The sequence below is a fragment of the Oryx dammah genome, unplaced genomic scaffold (genome assembly GCF_014754425.2).
Source record: "Oryx dammah isolate SB20612 unplaced genomic scaffold, SCBI_Odam_1.1 HiC_scaffold_27, whole genome shotgun sequence".
NCBI classification, from domain to species: domain Eukaryota; kingdom Metazoa; phylum Chordata; class Mammalia; order Artiodactyla; family Bovidae; genus Oryx; species Oryx dammah.
Window position 1 is genome coordinate 45922370 of NW_024070211.1, and position 16322 is coordinate 45938691.

At 42.3% G+C, this 16322-nt stretch overlaps 1 protein-coding gene across 4 annotated transcripts in view; it reads right to left on the minus strand.

Moving 5' to 3' along the window:
- The window catches only part of CASP8 (caspase 8), a 24060-nt gene extending 8358 nt beyond the window's left edge, over window positions 1-15702 (minus strand). For 2 of the 4 annotated variants that reach the window (XM_040228805.1, XM_040228802.1), the window contains exons 1-5: window positions 15293-15702; window positions 13416-13459; window positions 12758-12820; window positions 3150-3487; window positions 682-787 (exon numbers count right to left, since the gene is read on the minus strand). In XM_040228805.1, the coding sequence (XP_040084739.1) occupies window positions 682-787; window positions 3150-3454 (411 nt within the window). In that variant the 5' untranslated portion in view covers window positions 3455-3487; window positions 12758-12820; window positions 13416-13459; window positions 15293-15702. The remainder of the gene's footprint in view (window positions 1-681; window positions 788-3149; window positions 3488-12757; window positions 12821-13415; window positions 13460-15292) is intronic. The other 2 variants (XM_040228803.1, XM_040228804.1) reach the window with 2 other exon arrangements.
- Window positions 15703-16322: the final 620 nt, after the last annotated feature.

The following is a 16322-nucleotide window of genomic DNA, read 5'->3' on the forward strand; positions in this document are numbered from 1 at the left end:
ATAGACACACCATACCACACACACACACAAACACACACACATACAGCGTTACATCACAGTACAGACACACATATGTATAGACACACCATACCATACACACACACACACAAACACACACACATACAGCATTACATCGCAGCAGACACACATACGTATAGACATGCCATACCACACACACAGACACACATACAGCATTACATCACAGTACAGACACACATATGTATAGACACACCATACCACATACACACACAAACACACACGCATACAGCATTACATCACAGCACAGGCACACATATGTATAGACACACCATATCACACACACACACAAACACACAGAGTTCCAGGTCCCAGGTTTTTCAGAGACTGCAGAAGTGAGGAAATGGTCTCAGGCCCACCAGTGGCTCTCCTGGCTCTGCAGACCCCCACACTGACCTGGGCTCCCACAACCAGTGAGGAACAAAGGTTCCTCACTCTGTCTTGTCCCTGATAATTAATGTGAGCAGCACCTTATATTATACAAAAGCATCATATCTACAGCACTCATTCCAGACAGCATTCTCCCTTGGTTAAAAAGTGAGAATTCAGGTTGCTTTTACTGACAAGAGCTCTCTTCAGTCTCAGAAATCCCCACCAGCTGACTCACCCTCAGGGCTACACCTCAGGTGAGACACCAGGTCTTACCATGTCATCATCCAGCTTACATTTGGCAATCTCCTGGCTCAAAAAAAACTTAAAGTCCTTCAATTCCACTTTGTTCACATCTTCTGAAATCTGGAAAAGCAGGATCCTATAGGGGGAAACAGAAACACTTTAACTTTCTTAAATTATTTCCCATCTGATATATGGAGTCACGTGGACTTGATCCTCTGGCCTCCCTTTAAAATAAAACCAGCTACTGACATGATTTGAGTTGAGTCCTTGGAAGCTCGTGTCATGACACTGAAGACTCATGGCTCAAGCTCAACTATCCCACTCTTAATGGAATTTAAATTCCCTCAGGACTTCCCTGGTGGTTTAGTGGTTAAGAATCCACCTGCTCATGCAGGGGACACAGGTCCAATCTCTGGTCCAGGAAGATCCCACATGCTGCAGGGTAACTAAGTCCGTGTGCCACAAGTACTCAGCCCATGCTCTAGGGCCCAAGAGTTGCAGCTACTGAAGGCCACAAGCCCCAGATTCAGTGTACCGTAACAAAGAGTAGCCTGTGCTCTCTGCAACTAGAGAAAGCCTGTGTGCAGCAGTGAAGACCCAGCACAGCCAAAATAAATAAATAAGTATTTGTAATTTAATTAAAAATTTTAAGAGTTCCCCAGTTTTAACTTCCAGTTAATATCAGTTGAGTGAATTGTGTTTTTCCCTTGTCCTTCACTATAGGACTAAGATCTTGTTGCACAGAAAGAAAAAAAAGCTTTGATTTTGGATATTATTCTTTTCAAAACACACATCAGTTTTAATTCTTCAATTAAAACTAGTCAATGTTCTCCCAGCCACTCCCTTCAATAGGAAGGCCAAACACCTCCTCTTGGAACACAGGCTTTTGTGAACTGAGCCTAGTCTGCCTCTTCATCTCTGGCCATGCCTTATCACCATCTCCCCATTCCTCTCCGAACATACCCAGTTGCCCTGCCCCTCACCCTTTGAATTTGGGCCCCTCATACCCTCATTACCTTGTCCATCTGTAGACTGGCTTAAGGTGGTCCTAACCCGATGGTTGGTGTCTTTAAAAGAAGAGAGAACTTTCTCCCTTAGAGCCTCCAAAAGGGAACCCGTCATGTTAACACCTCAATTTCAGGCCCATAGGCTCCAGAACAATTAGAAAAATAATTTCTCTACTGTGTTAAGCCTTTGGCAGGACAGACAGCCCAAGCCAGTGCCGTTCTTCTGACAGCATCTGGAGTCATGGGGATTAAGCAGTCATTGGGTATTGCAGACTGGCTTATGAAGTGAAATTGTGGAAGCTGTTTAACCTTTAGGATGATTGGTTATTACAGTGGGTGTTTCCACTGTATGGCCAGGGATAGATTAGAAATGATTATCTTAAGACTTCTCTGGTGGAACAGCGGGTAAGAATCCACCTGCCAATGCAGGGAACACGAGTTCTATACCTGGCTGGGGAAGATTCCACTTGCTGTGGAGCAACTAAGCATGTGCAGTGAAACAACCAAGCCAGAGTCCTGCAACAACGAAGCCCACACGCCTAGAGCCGGCGTTCCGCCACAAGAGAAGCTACACAATGAGGAGTCAGTGCACTGTGACAAAGAGCAATCCCTACTCGCCACAGCTAGAGAAAGCCCAGGTGCAGAACTGAAGGCCCAGCACAACCGTTAGTAAGTTAATAAATGAACTTAAAAAAAAAAAAAAGATTATCTTATACCATTAAAAAAAAAAACAATTATTGTGGGGGTCCAGCCTGGCCAATCCAGAATGACTGGCAGCACACACCTCACTGAAGAACTTAGTAACACAAGCCTTAAAGTGTATAATAAAAGCCTAAAACCCTGTGGAGAATTTCATAGTCATCTACAAGTGGATGGGATGGGTTCTCAAGTGGGGAGCTGCAACGCTTTATTTAATAATAGGCAAAGGTGAGTGCATGGTATGAACATCAGCAAAGCAGAGGCATCAAGATAACAGACATGTAACAGAAAGGAGAGTTAGAATGCTTAAAGCGTGGCTATTTGAATTGCAGTGGCTTCCCAGGTGGTGCTTGTGGTAAAGGACCCACCTGCCAATGCAGGAGACATAAGAGACACAGGTTCGATCCTGGCGTTGGGAAGATCCCCTGGAGAAGGAAATGACAACCCACTCCAGTATTCTTGCCTGGAGAATCCCCATGGACAGAGGAGCCTGGAGGGCTACAGTCCATAGGGTCACAAAGAGTCGGACACGACTGAAGCAATTAACACATGTACCTATTGGTAATGTTTCACTCTGTAAAGAAAATTTTACTTTATTGGTTTTAGCATTTTTTTCCTCTGAAATCTGCATAAAGTCTCTACATTTCTTACCGTGGCCTTGGTGAAACTTCTTACCAGAGCCTCCAAAGTCACTCCACACAGACAACCTACATACAATATCAGCCCTGCCCATAAAGATGTGTCCATTCAAACCCACAGCTCCCAGGTCCACACCGTGGAGGTTCTCCCCACCTGTAGGCAGAGATCTGGGCCCTGCCAGGTATCTGAAGCTCCCTCTTCATCTCCTCCTCACTGGTGTCCAAGTAGTCAAGCAGCAGATCCAGTCTATTCACTTGGAAAAGCAGCTCCTTCAAGAAGGACAGATTGCTTTCCTCCAACATTCTCTTTTCTTGGAGCCTCTGGAATAGCATCAGGGCATCCTTAATGGGTTCCTGCTTCCTATATGGGATGTGGTCCCGGCTTAGGAACTTGAGGGCAGCCAGGTCGTCACTGCCCAGCTGCTCCCCAATTTTATAGAGACACTGGGTGAGATCCATGCTTTTCAAGTGTTAGGAGAATGTAGTTGTTACCTAGGTTAAAACACAATGTTATTTTCAGATGAGGAAGAAAACTACCACTTACTGGTTTGTTCCTTCATCAAATGCTATTATATCTACTATACGCCAGACATTATGCTAAAGATACAGGGAAGAAGAAAAACAAAATGAAAAAAAAAAAAACACAAACAAACAGGTTCCCACTCGTTATCATCTTGGAACATAACATTGTTTTGGAAAATAGATTTACAAACTAATCAGTGGTCAGAGAGTTGTAACCAGAGCACAGGAGAAATATAGAGGCTTAACTCAACCTGGGAGAAGGGCTTCCTGGAGAGGACTCACCTTTGGGGAGAAGATGGTGAAGGACAATTCTTGAAGGAAATAATGTATGCAAAGGATGGAAGCAAGAATGTTCAAGTCAGTTCAGACAGGCATGGGGAGCTCAAAAAGTAACCGTGAAGAGTCTGAAAGAGGGAATGGTGAGACAAAGGGATGGAACTGGGGCCAGGAACCATTATAAAGGGCCCAGACCATGGGTCAAGGGGGTCAGGCTCTGTCCTGGAGATAATGGGGAACAAAGAAAGCATCGTAAGCACGACAATGATGTCATCCAATTTAGTATTAACATTTAAACTGTGGAGGACATACATATGTGTATAACTGAATCGCATTGCTGTACATCTGAAACTAACACAAAATTGTAAATCAACTAGACTCCAGTATAAAATAAATATTATACTTTAAAAATAAAATGAAGTGTGGAGGACAGATTGGAAGGGTTGGAGGTGGGAAAAGTGATATGATCTGGCAGAAACAGTGGTGGTGGGAGGACACAATGCAGTGTTGTCCCCCAAGGGCCTCAAGACTGGCTCTCTCAGCTGGTCAAGAACCCTAGACTGGAAACGGAACCCAGAAGAACTTGGTCAGCCTTTCAACTCAAATTATGGGGTATTTTCACATGTTGCTATTGTATAGTCGATAAGTCGTGTCTGACTCTTTTTTGGACCCACAGACTGTAGCCCGTCAGGCTCCTCTGTTCATGGGATTTCCTAGACAAGAATACTGGAGTGGATTACATTTCCTTTTCTAGGGAATCTTTCTGACCCAGTGATCGAACCCATGTCTCCTGCATTGGCAGGCAGATTTGTTACCACTGAGACTCCAGGGAAGCCCTACTTCCACATACTTACTTGTTTGAGTGGGCTTCCCTGGTGGCTCAGATGGTAAAGAGTCCACCTGCAACGCAGGAGACCTGGGTTTGACCCCTGGGTCAGGTAGATCCCCTGGAGAAGGGAACAGCTACCCACTCCGGTATTCTGGCCTGGAGAATTCCATGGACAGAGGAGCCTTGCAGGCTATAGTCCATGGGCGTCTCCTAGAGTCAGACACAACTGAGTGACTAACACACACACGTTTGAGCAGGTAAGAAACGGAGAGGGTAGTGTTTCAGGAAACCACAGACAGGCTTCACACAAGTAGCCCCGAATCTGGAGTTTTCCCCCTTGAGCCCCTTGAGTCACCGTGGATTTCTCTTTCACCTTCCCTGCTCTGATAAGCCTATATTCTAGGCACAAGGAACCCTTGGAGCAGGGTTCGTGTCAGAAACAGCATAGTAAGAAGACTGGGACATAACTACACGAGACGGGCTACACGGTCACTGTCAAAGCCAGGAATCTCACCAGCAGCTGAGTGTCTAGGCAGTGGGGCTGTGGGGTCAGACAGAACTTAGACCAGAACCCAGGGTGGGCCTGGCCCAGGCCTGGGCAGTTCAGAGCCTCTTAGGGTGAGATTCTCCTCTGTAAGGTGAGATCAAAAGAACAACCTCTCCTGCAGTGTTGTGAGTGTGAAAGAAAGTGAAAGTGACAGTCGCTCAGACACGTCCGTCTCTTTGCCGCCTCATGGACTGTAGCCCTCCAGGTTCCTCTGTCCATGGGATTTCCCAGGCAAGAATACTGCAGTGGGTAGCCATTCCCTTCTCCAGGGGATCTTCCCAAACAAGGGATCGAACCCAAGTCTCCTGTACTGCAGGTAGATTCTTTACCTTCTGAGCAACCAGGGAAGCCCCACTTCGAGTATGTAACACCTATAATGTTTGCAGAGTAACGACCAACAACTACTGAATAAAGGCATGTTTACCTGAAAGAAGGGAAACACCTTGGCTGTGGGGCTGGACACCACTGGCCCCACAGCAGGTGATTATAAGTGTTCATGTAACCTGAACACTTCTCTTACCCTCCTAATTTTCCTGCTTCTTCACTGGAAACTTCCGTTGGAAGCAGCAGTTTTCAACCTCTCCATCCTTAAAAAACTTTTCCTTGAAGGCTTACTCAAATACTCCCTTACCTCAGGGCTACTGTCTGTAAACCTTGAACCAGAAAACCTTTAACCTCAGCTCCATCACTTGCTTGTTCCCACAGACTCTGTGCCTCTGGGCATTTTGCTTGACATCAAATAATCTTAACCTGTTTGGATCTCTTTCCTCCCTGAAGCAAGGCTCCTGAATTTTTAAGCTCTCTGCATTCACTGACATTCTTGGATGAAACCACAAATCCTCACTATCACTTGAGGGATGATAGAGTGAACCAGGACCTGTGTATTTTGTACATCAGATACTAAAATAGAAACATTATGGTAAATTTTAGTATTTTTTAAAAGTCACCCACAAAAAAATAGTTTCTTTTAAAGTAACCCTAAAGATTTTGAAGCTTTTTAGCTTTTCTTTTTAAAAACACTTCCAACTTCCCAATGCTGATTATAGAACAGTGGGGTTTTTTTGAGGGGGAAGGGTAAAAATTGAAAATACAATAAATTATAATATGTTCACAGTTGTCATTATCATACATCACATACACATAAAGATACATTTATATAAAAAACAAACATGTACACCTGGGTTTTTTTTTATCCACTTAATAATTAGAACGAACGTTTACTCTTACCATAAACATTCTTCTTTGGCATATTTTTAATATTTCTTGAATTCCAGCATGTGAAAATAAAATTGATTTTAAGCAATTTTCTGTTTTTTTTTACTGTTAAAATAATATTGCATTGAGGGACCTTTTCATATATCCTGGGCATAACTCTGATTATTTCTTTTTTTAGAATTGGAATCATGGCAAAACTTTTTGGCAAAACTTTTTTTCACACTTTTGGTCTAGAGCTGGCATTACTGTTTAGACAAAGTGTTTTCTTGATTAGGGAACTGTAGGGACAGTTTCTTGGGAAGATGCATTTTGTTTTACATTGGATTCATAAAGACTGCAGAGCCTAGATCATTCACTGCAAAGCAATCAATTATCATAAAAATATTTTGATATCTTAAATATTTGGCCAGCACCTAAAAGCATAAGTTCAAAGTTTAAAAAATAAAACTGCTGGACATTCCAGGGAACAGACTAGTGAGTTCATTCCTTAAATCACACTCTATAGGAGCATACATGTGCTCTACAGGGTTTGTACATATTGACAGCATGATATGTAAGCTTGAACAACTAGAAACACCCCAAAAGTCCTCCAATAAAGGAATGGCTAAGTCAACTACAGTATAGTCACACACAGAAAGTTGTGCAGCACTTAAGAAGATGCCCTCCACCTTCTGAAATTAAAATGCATAGATATTCAAGATGTGTTATGTCAGTGAAGATATAATAACCAAGAATCATATAGCTACTTTTCAGAAACACTCAAACAATACAATTAGATTTTCAGTGATTATAGACATACTTATAAAAGCAGGAAAAAAAAAGATACAGAAATTCTGGAAAGTGACATACCAAACTCATAAAGTGCCTACTTTTTGTGTTCACAGATCTTTGAAGAAAATACATTGGTTGCCTGAGAGGAGAGGAACTAGAGGTCTGGGGGTGGGGGAGGCCTGGGTGTGGACAGGAAGAGACTTGCTTTACATTCTATATCCTTTGCACAGTGTGAATCTTTACCTTTTGCATGTGTTACTTATGCTAAATGTACATGAACTTAAATTAAAAGCTCTACTTAAAGTCCTATTTTTATTCCAGTATATGAATCTGGAAAGGATCTGAACTGGATCCAGCTCTGCTTAGTATCATTAAGTCCAATGTCCTTAGATCTTTTAACCAGTTCTAACCATTGCTAAAATATCATTTTACAGAAAAAAATCAACCAAAGAATCAAATGAAAGCAGAATCTCCTTTTTCCCCCCTCTGCAGTTGTTTTCTGACATTGTAACAATTATTTTCTGATATGATTTTCTGACTATGATAACAATGCTTTTTGTATTCATTTTAGAAAATACAGGAAAGATAAAAGAATAAAAATCACCTATAATTCTATCATCCAAAGTTAAAAGCCCTAATCAAAACATTCCAGACATAAATTGTACCAATGTTTTCAATCTCCCAAGGCAATAGAAATAAAAACAAAAATTAACAAATGGGACCTAATCAAGCTTACAAACTTTTGTACAGCAAAGGAAACCAAAAACAAAAGGAAAAGACAACCTACAGAATAGGAGAAAATATTTACCAATGATGTAACTGACAAGGGCTTAATTTCCAAAATATACAAACAGTTCATACAGCTCAACAACAACAAAAACCCCAACTATAAAATGGGCAGAAGACCCAGAGAGACATTTCTCCAAGAGAGAAATAGAAATAGCCAATAGGCACACGAAAAGATGCTCAACATCGTTAATTATTAGAGAAAATGCAAATCAAAACTACAATGAGGTACCCCTTACACCAGCCAGAACAGCCATCACTAAAAACTATAAATAACAAATGCTGGAGAGGATGTAGAGAAAAGAGAACCTTCCTACACTGTTGGTGAGAATGTAAGTTGCTGCTGCTGCTGCTAAGTCGCTTCAGTCGTGACCAACTCTGTGCGACCCCATAGACGGGAGCCCACCAGGCTCCGCTGTCCCTGGGATTCTCCAGGCAAGAATACTGGAGTGGGTTGCCATTTCCTTCTCCAATGCATGAAAGTGAAAAGTGAAAGTGAAGTCGCTCAGTCATGTCTGACTCTTCGCAACCCCATGGACTGCAGCCTACCAGGCTCCTCCATCCATGGGATTTTCCAAGCAAGAGTACTGGAGTGGGTTGCCATTGCCTTCTCTGAATGTAAGTTGGTACAGCCATTAATGGGATTCTCTGGTAGCTCAGACGGTAAAGCATCTGCCTGCAATGCGGGAGACCCGGATTCGATCCCCGGGTCAGGAAGATCCCCTGGAGCAGGAAATGGCAACCCACTCCAGTACTCTTGCTTAGAAAATTCCATGGATGGAGGAGCCTGGTGGGCTACAGTCCATGGAGTCGCAAAGAGTCGAACACGACTGAGTGACTTCACTCACTCACAGCCACTATGGAAAATAGTATGGAAGTTTCTCAGAAAACTAAAAATAGAATTACCATATAATCTAGCAATTCCACTCCTGGGCATATATCCAGACAAAACCTCTAATCCGAAAGGATACATTCACTCCTATGTTCATAGCAGCTCTATTCATAATAGCCAACACATGGAAGCAACCTAAGTGTCCATCAACAGATGAACAAATAAAGAAGATCTGGTATATACATACAATGAAATATCACAGCTATAAAAAATAATGAAATAATATAATTTACAGCCATCAGACATTGTTATACTAAGTGAAGTAAATCAGAAAGAGAATGATGAATAAGATATGATATCACTTATCTATGGAATCTAAAATAGGACAAATGAAACCGATTTATGAAACAGAAACAGGCTTGTGGTTGCCAAGGGAGAGGGGGTAAGGGGCAGAGATGAAGTGGGAGGTTGCAGTTAACAGATGTAAGCTCCTATAAATGGAATGGATAAACAACAAGGTCCTGCTGTACAGCACTGAGAACTATATTCAGTATCCTATGATAAACTATAATGGAAAAGAATATTGAAAAAAATGATGTATATGTATATGTGTGTGTGTGTGCATGCGCACGTGTGTGTGTGACGGAGTCACTAGCTGTGCAGCAGAAATGAACACAATATTGAAAATCAACTATACTTCAATTTTTTAAAAACTTAAAAAAGATAGGACTTCCCTGGTGGTACAGTAGATAAGAATCTGCCTGCCAATGCAGAGGACACAGGTTCCATCCCTGGTCCAGGAAGACTCCACATGCCTCAGAGCAACTGAGCCTGTGCGCCACAACTACTAGCCCGAGTACCTAGAGCCCGGGCCCTGCAATAGCAATGTGAAGCCAGCGCACCGCAACTAGAGAGTAGCCCCCACTCGCCGCAACTAGAGAAAGCCCAAGGCAGCAGTGAAGACCCAGCGCAACCAGAAGTAAACAAATAAACAAATAATTTAAAAAAAAAAACAAAAATAACTACCTAATAATATTTTACTGTCTTTCTTACCAAATATTTTAGTACTGTTTATATATTTTCCCTCCTATTTGAACACACTGTACTTCTGAGGTGTAAGTGTATTTTTCCACTGATAATATTATAAGTACAACTGATGTCTTTTTTTTCTACAACATGGATTTGAAAATCTGTAAGTTATCTAATCATACACATGGGCAATAATTTATCTAACCAGTCTCTGATGACATTTTTTGTTGTTGTTCAGTTGCTTAGTCGTGTCCGGCTCTTTGCAACCCCATGGACTGCAGCATGCCAGGCTTCCCTGTCCTTCACATCTCCTGGAACTTGCTCAAACTCACGTCCATTGAGTCAGTGATGACATTTAGGATGATCTTACAATGCAAATCTCCAATGCAACTCTGATTATTTTATTAGAATAATTTCTTAGAAATAGCATTATTGAGATGAAAGACATAAAGCTTTTTAAGGCTTTTGTTACATGTTCAATAGCACTTTCTGACATACAAAAAAATTTCAATCCAAAGCCAGAATGACATGAGTTTGAATATAACATGATTGGCTCCTGTCCTCTATAACCAGGTCATTTCATTTTCTTTGTAATAGCTTGGCAATGCTTTCTAAGTGATTTTTACATCACATTAAAATGGACATTTAGTAGGGAAAGTACTGGTGAGGCTTCTTTCCTGACCCAGGTTTTCCAAAACACATTGTGGTATAATATTGTCTTTGTTTAGGTCACCCAGCTCTCTGCTCGTAGTACCTGGGAAGCACTATTACCTGCTCTAGATTTTATACCATTAACCACAGGCCACCTCTAGATTAAGATCTATAGGAAGAGGAACTAAACGGCACTTCTTTTTTTATGGGACCTGGGTTTATTGCATGAGCTCATAACCCAGAAACTTTATTAGAGTAATATTTTAAAAAGAATAGTCATTGCTCTATTTTTCTCATCCTAAAGTAGTAAAAGTAACACTTGTTCCTTTTTTTTTTTTTTAACACTTGTTCCTTAGAGAACTTTTAAAGGAAAAATACCACTTGGAAAAATTTAGAAGTAATTTTGAGGTCACATTTGTGGGTTCTTTCCCAATTTTATTCACATATATGCATATATAATGTATGCATATACATATGTAGAATATATCAATTTGAATATATTGATTTATATTGCATGCAAGATAGAGGAGAGGGGTGGGAATGGAAAGGCCTTCAGAAGTTTTCTTTTACTTTCAATTATACAATATCTAAGTAATAAGCCCACATACATATATTTGTATTATATGATATGTAACTATATCTATTATTTTTATAATGTGTGCCCCAAAGTATTTTTATATAGCCAAATGTTTGTATTATGATATATAAATGTTTATAACATATAATGATATAAACATAAAAATATTTTTCTTGTCTCATTTACTGCAATCCTCTCTAGAAATTGCTATTATCGTCTTCACTGTATTACCATGAAAAATCAGTTCAGAAATAAATTAGTGAGAGGTATCAGGCCCAGATTAGAGCATCTCAAGAGGCTTAGTGACAGACCCTGCAAAGATTTAGATTTTATTCTAATTGCAGTTGGAAGCCAGTGAAGAAATTTAATAAAGACACATAATCAAAATATTTTTAAAGATTATGAATTACTTAAAATTTTAAAAGACTAAGTGAAGTGAAGTAAAAGTCACTCAGTCATGTCCAACTCTTTGTGAACCCATGGACTATACAGTCTTTAGAATTCTTAAAGGAAGCCCCAAAACAAACAACAAACAAAAATTCTTAACAAATCCACTAAAGCAGAGAGAAGGTCAGAACCATACAACCAAGCTGGTATGTGCTGGAGCCTGGATTTAAACCTCAGCACCTCATCCCAGAGTCCCGAATTAGCACTGCCTGTTACACCACAATTAAATTGCAAATAAATCTCATCTAATCACAAACAATCCTTCTAACAACATTCTAGCAGCATCTTAGCTCTCTCAGTCTAATGGAAAACTACCTCAAAGCTGGAGAAAATAAACCCAAAATTTGCATTCCTCTTCTGAGACAAAAATCTGTATCTCATTCAAAGCTCAAGAGTACTGGAAAGTTAGTCTCAGGCCTGAAAGCCCTAGGTAATAGGATGGCCATTCCCTCCAGTCCAGGAGGATCACTCCGAATTGAGGTTCCCATTCCGAATCAGGGTTCCCACTCCAAATTGGGATTCACCCAGAACCTGCCAGAGACCCACACAAGCACTGTTCACTCACTGCAGGGCCCCAGCCAGCACTATCACACAGCCCAGAAAAGGTATCCACATTCCAGCCAAATTTAGAACCTACCAAACTGAACAAATGTATAACTTCACCTGTAAATGCTTAATCTCACATTTCCAAACCAATGTTGGAATGAAACTCGTAATTCCACCTATGAATGGTTAACTCCACAAATACTGATTATCAATCTATTGCCATTATATTATTCCCTGTACTGTTCTTTACCTTTTTAATCCCCCCACCTCCACCCCGCAAAGATAAATAAATAAACAATTGAGTGCTTAGCACTGTGTGTGTGTGTTTCTGTGTGTGTCTGTTTAGGTGTGTGTGCGTTTATGTTGGTGGTCTGTGGGTCGGCAGACGGGTAGCTACAGCAGCGAAGTCAGTTGAGATTTGAATTTTGGTTTCTGTTCTTTGATAAGTCTGGCTGGCATAAGGGTGAGGCCTCTGTAAAGATGAATATACTTGGAGTATTCCCCCTCTAAAACCCAGGAATGCATCATCTACCGAAGCTGGAGGGGCACGGACATCTGGGATCTCTGAACCCTCACCACGGCCTTCAGAGGCTCGGCTAACTCTCCCAGTTTCTTCATCTACACTCAAATACTAGGATTACCCTATGGGCCCTGAACCTGCCAGGTCCCATTCTCAGTAGCCTAGAGAGTTCTAGAATCAAAGGCTTCCTCTCCAAAGTCCCATCAGATCTTACCAGAGGTGGATTCTGGAACCTTCACAGCAGCAGCCGCTTCACGGGCCTCTTCTCTCAGTACATCTAAGACAGGAATTAGAGTCAAATGAAGAACCAACAGCGTAGCTCACTTACTTCCTGTTTTCAAAACTCCTGAGTCACCATAGGCTGAGTGAGGCAGGCCAGCCTCCAGGCAGCAACCGCATCCTCATCTCCAAGAAGGAGCCCGTGGAATAAGAGGTAGGTGCTGGATGGGGACACTGGCCATCTGAGACTTGCCTCTGGCTATGTGACTTTGGGCAGGTCATTTTCTCTTCGGGGCTTCCGTACCACATTCCAAAAGGAAAAAGTTGAACTGAATGATAGCTAAGAACCCTTTCTTTTCCTTTTCAGAAATGTACAGATTTTTATGGGTTCATTATTAAGACTTCAGTGGTTTCCTTCAGTAATACTCACTGAGCACTCCTGAGTGGTCTTGAGTTCTGGAAACTATGGGGCCCTCACTATGGTTCAGAGGGTCTACTGACCCCCACAGAAATTCTCATGGTTTCCCCCATCTATATTCACGTACAAGATCACCTCCATGACCCCAAGACCACCAGATCTCACCCTCAGCAGTCTAGGTCTAGAAAACTCTAGAATCATATTGTTTCCTCCCAAAAGGCCCAGCTGAACTCACCGAAGGAAAAATAAAATCCCAGGGCCCTCACCATGGACTGGGACCTGGAGATAAAACAGAGAACGAAACTCACTTTAGCCCTGCCTTTTGGCTCTCATCAGTTGTTTTCTGATGATTAAAGTAGAGAGAGAGAAAAAAAAAAAAAAAAACTCTCTTCTTTGAAACTACATGTTCTCTTTCCCCAAATGGAGTATTAGCTCTCAGAGGGCAAATTTCACAGCGGAGAGGATTAACAAGATAGCTGAAAATGCCCCTCCACATGTAGAGAGCTAGGTAAGGGTGCTGTGTTCCTTTTGTGCCCTTAACTTCCCTTGACTCTGCCCTGAGAACTCCGAGTGAGAAGGCAGCCACAGAATGAAAACCTGTTAGTGGCTAAATCCTATCCCAGGAAGTGCCCCCTTGCTCTTTTCTTGCAGCCTCCTAAATATATCCACCCAATATCTGTCCTGCTGTTTTATGGCTGGTTCCTATCCTAGGCTGTGATCTTCACAAAGGCAGGGACCACATCTTTCATGTCCATGTTCCCAGGGTGTGCCACAGGAGTAGAAATACCTCAAATATACAAAGATCTTCTGCAAATCAACAAGGAAAAGAAACCCCGACGAAAGACAATGGATCTGTCTATAGAGTTCCTTGACAGAGATACTCAGATTGCCAAAGTGTGCGAATGATACTCAAATTCATGACTAAGCTGGGGAATACAAAGTCGGTATGAGCTACCTACTTTGTACGTATCAGAATGGCAAAGGTTTGCAAGCTGGAGCCAGCTAAGTTCTTGGTGGGCCAGTTCTTCTATAGTCCTTATATAAGTTGTAGAGACTGTCCATCATAGAATAATAAGCAGCGGTTACAAAGTGGGACCAGGCAAAACACATAGAACTTAAAGTACAGAGTGCTTACTTGCAAAAAAAAAAAAAAAAAAAGTCAAAATCAGAACAAGCAAATTACAATATGAATACTAATACATAACATGTAATAATAATTGCTAACACTTACTGGGTACAGAGCAACACCAGTCACTAAGTGGCTAAAGCTGTTATGATCAAATAAATCCTCACAGCTACCTGTTGAGGGAGTGTTAACCCCACTAATGATGAGGAAACAGAGGTACAGAGAAATTATTTTCTTGCTCTGGTCACACAGTTTAAGACATAGTGTACACACACAAAACAATGGTACATTTCACAAAGATACAGAACAATTAAGGATATGTATCATAAGATGTGAGGGTTGTCTTTGGGAGCCGGGCTTCCCAGGTGGCTCAGTGGAAAAGAATCCAAGTGCCAAAGCAGGAAACGCAGTTTCGATCCCCGGGAGGCAGGAGTTGCAACCCATTCCAATATGTTTGCCTGGAAAATCCCATGGGCAGAGGAGCCTGGCGGGTACAGTTTCTAGGGTTGCAAAGAGTCGGACATGATTGAGCGACTAGCAAACACACATACTTTGGGAGTCAGCGAGGAGGATAGGAGATAGGTTGGGGAGTGGGGAGATCCAAGAAAATGGGTAAAGCAGGGCAGGGTCGGGGGGCCCATGGGTCCCAAAGACCAAGGGCTTATAGGGAATCGGGATCTGATTGAGTGAGCAACTCAACCCTCTGCCCCAGGACAAGTGGTATAGGAAATAAACATAAAAAGGTAAATAAAGTCTTCTGGGAAATCTAAAGTAAACCAGCAGGAGACAGACAGTGTACCTATACTCGAGGCAGCAGAGGAACTGGAGCGTCCTCAGATTAAAAAGCAGCAAAGCCAGGGGCTGTGGTTAAGATAGGAACCCACTCAGAACCTAGCACCCTGGCAGGACTCGGAGGTGACTTCCCCGAGGAAGTCCTCGAGTGAGAAAGGCGGCATCTAGAAGCCAACTGGGCACCAGGCACTCACCTGCTCCACACAGTCCTGGCAACATCCCAGCCACCAAACTCCCAACGACAAGACCCCACACTGCGTGACTTCACACGTCGGATTACTGAGGCTCGTTCTTAAAACCCAGCTGGAGATAAATCCCTGGAAATGAGGCAAGCGGGAGGGGGAGACAGGAGGTGGGGTTGGAAACGCCTCCAGGAAGAAGTTTACTTTTACTTTCGATGCCTCCACCAGGTTTTTATGCCTGCCCCTGGAAGACTCACTTCCTGGTTCTCTCCTCTCTACGTTCAGAATTTGCTACCAAATTCCGCAGGGCTTTAAAAAATCTTGAGATAAAAGAAAGAGAACCTGTGAAACCATTGCCTTCCAGCAGAAGGGCAAACTCTGGTCTTCAGGAAGAGAGAAAGAAAATTCCTTAACAGAGAGAACTAGAAAGTAAACTTGATTTGGAAAGCTGGAAAACCGAGGTGACTCACTTGAACAGAAAATGTTTCTTATTTAAAGGAACCGATGCCCAATTTCCCTACATTGAGAGGTGACCACAGACATGCAACTAAAACTGCATGTCAACATGCAAACTAAAAACCAGAAAGCTGGACTTGTTTTATTGGAAAGCATTTTACTCACTACATTTAGTGTTTATCAGCTCTCTAATTTTTAAAGACAGACTTGAGACTGCCTGTGGCCAGTAAAATGTCATTCTCGCTTGAAAGGGGTCTGCAGAGAAAAATGCTTCCTCTCTTCCGTGGCCTGAATCTTAGCACTGCAGCCGTGGACAAGCTCCCCGGATCATCTGGCAAGAACTCTTCCTGGGTCCAAACAGATCTCTAGCTGAGTTGTGAGGAAATTCAGCACCAAAAGGGGGTGGGGTCCTGCCCAGCCCTAAGCAGGGGTAACCATCCTTGTCCAGTGCTGAGCCCCTGATGGGGAGGGGAGTGTTGGGGGGAGGGGACAGGGATGTGAAGACCTCTCCTCTGGGAGTCTGAACCTCCCCAGCTTTTCTTCATCCTCCAGCCTCTCCCCACCCTCTGCCTCTGTTAACTGTTTG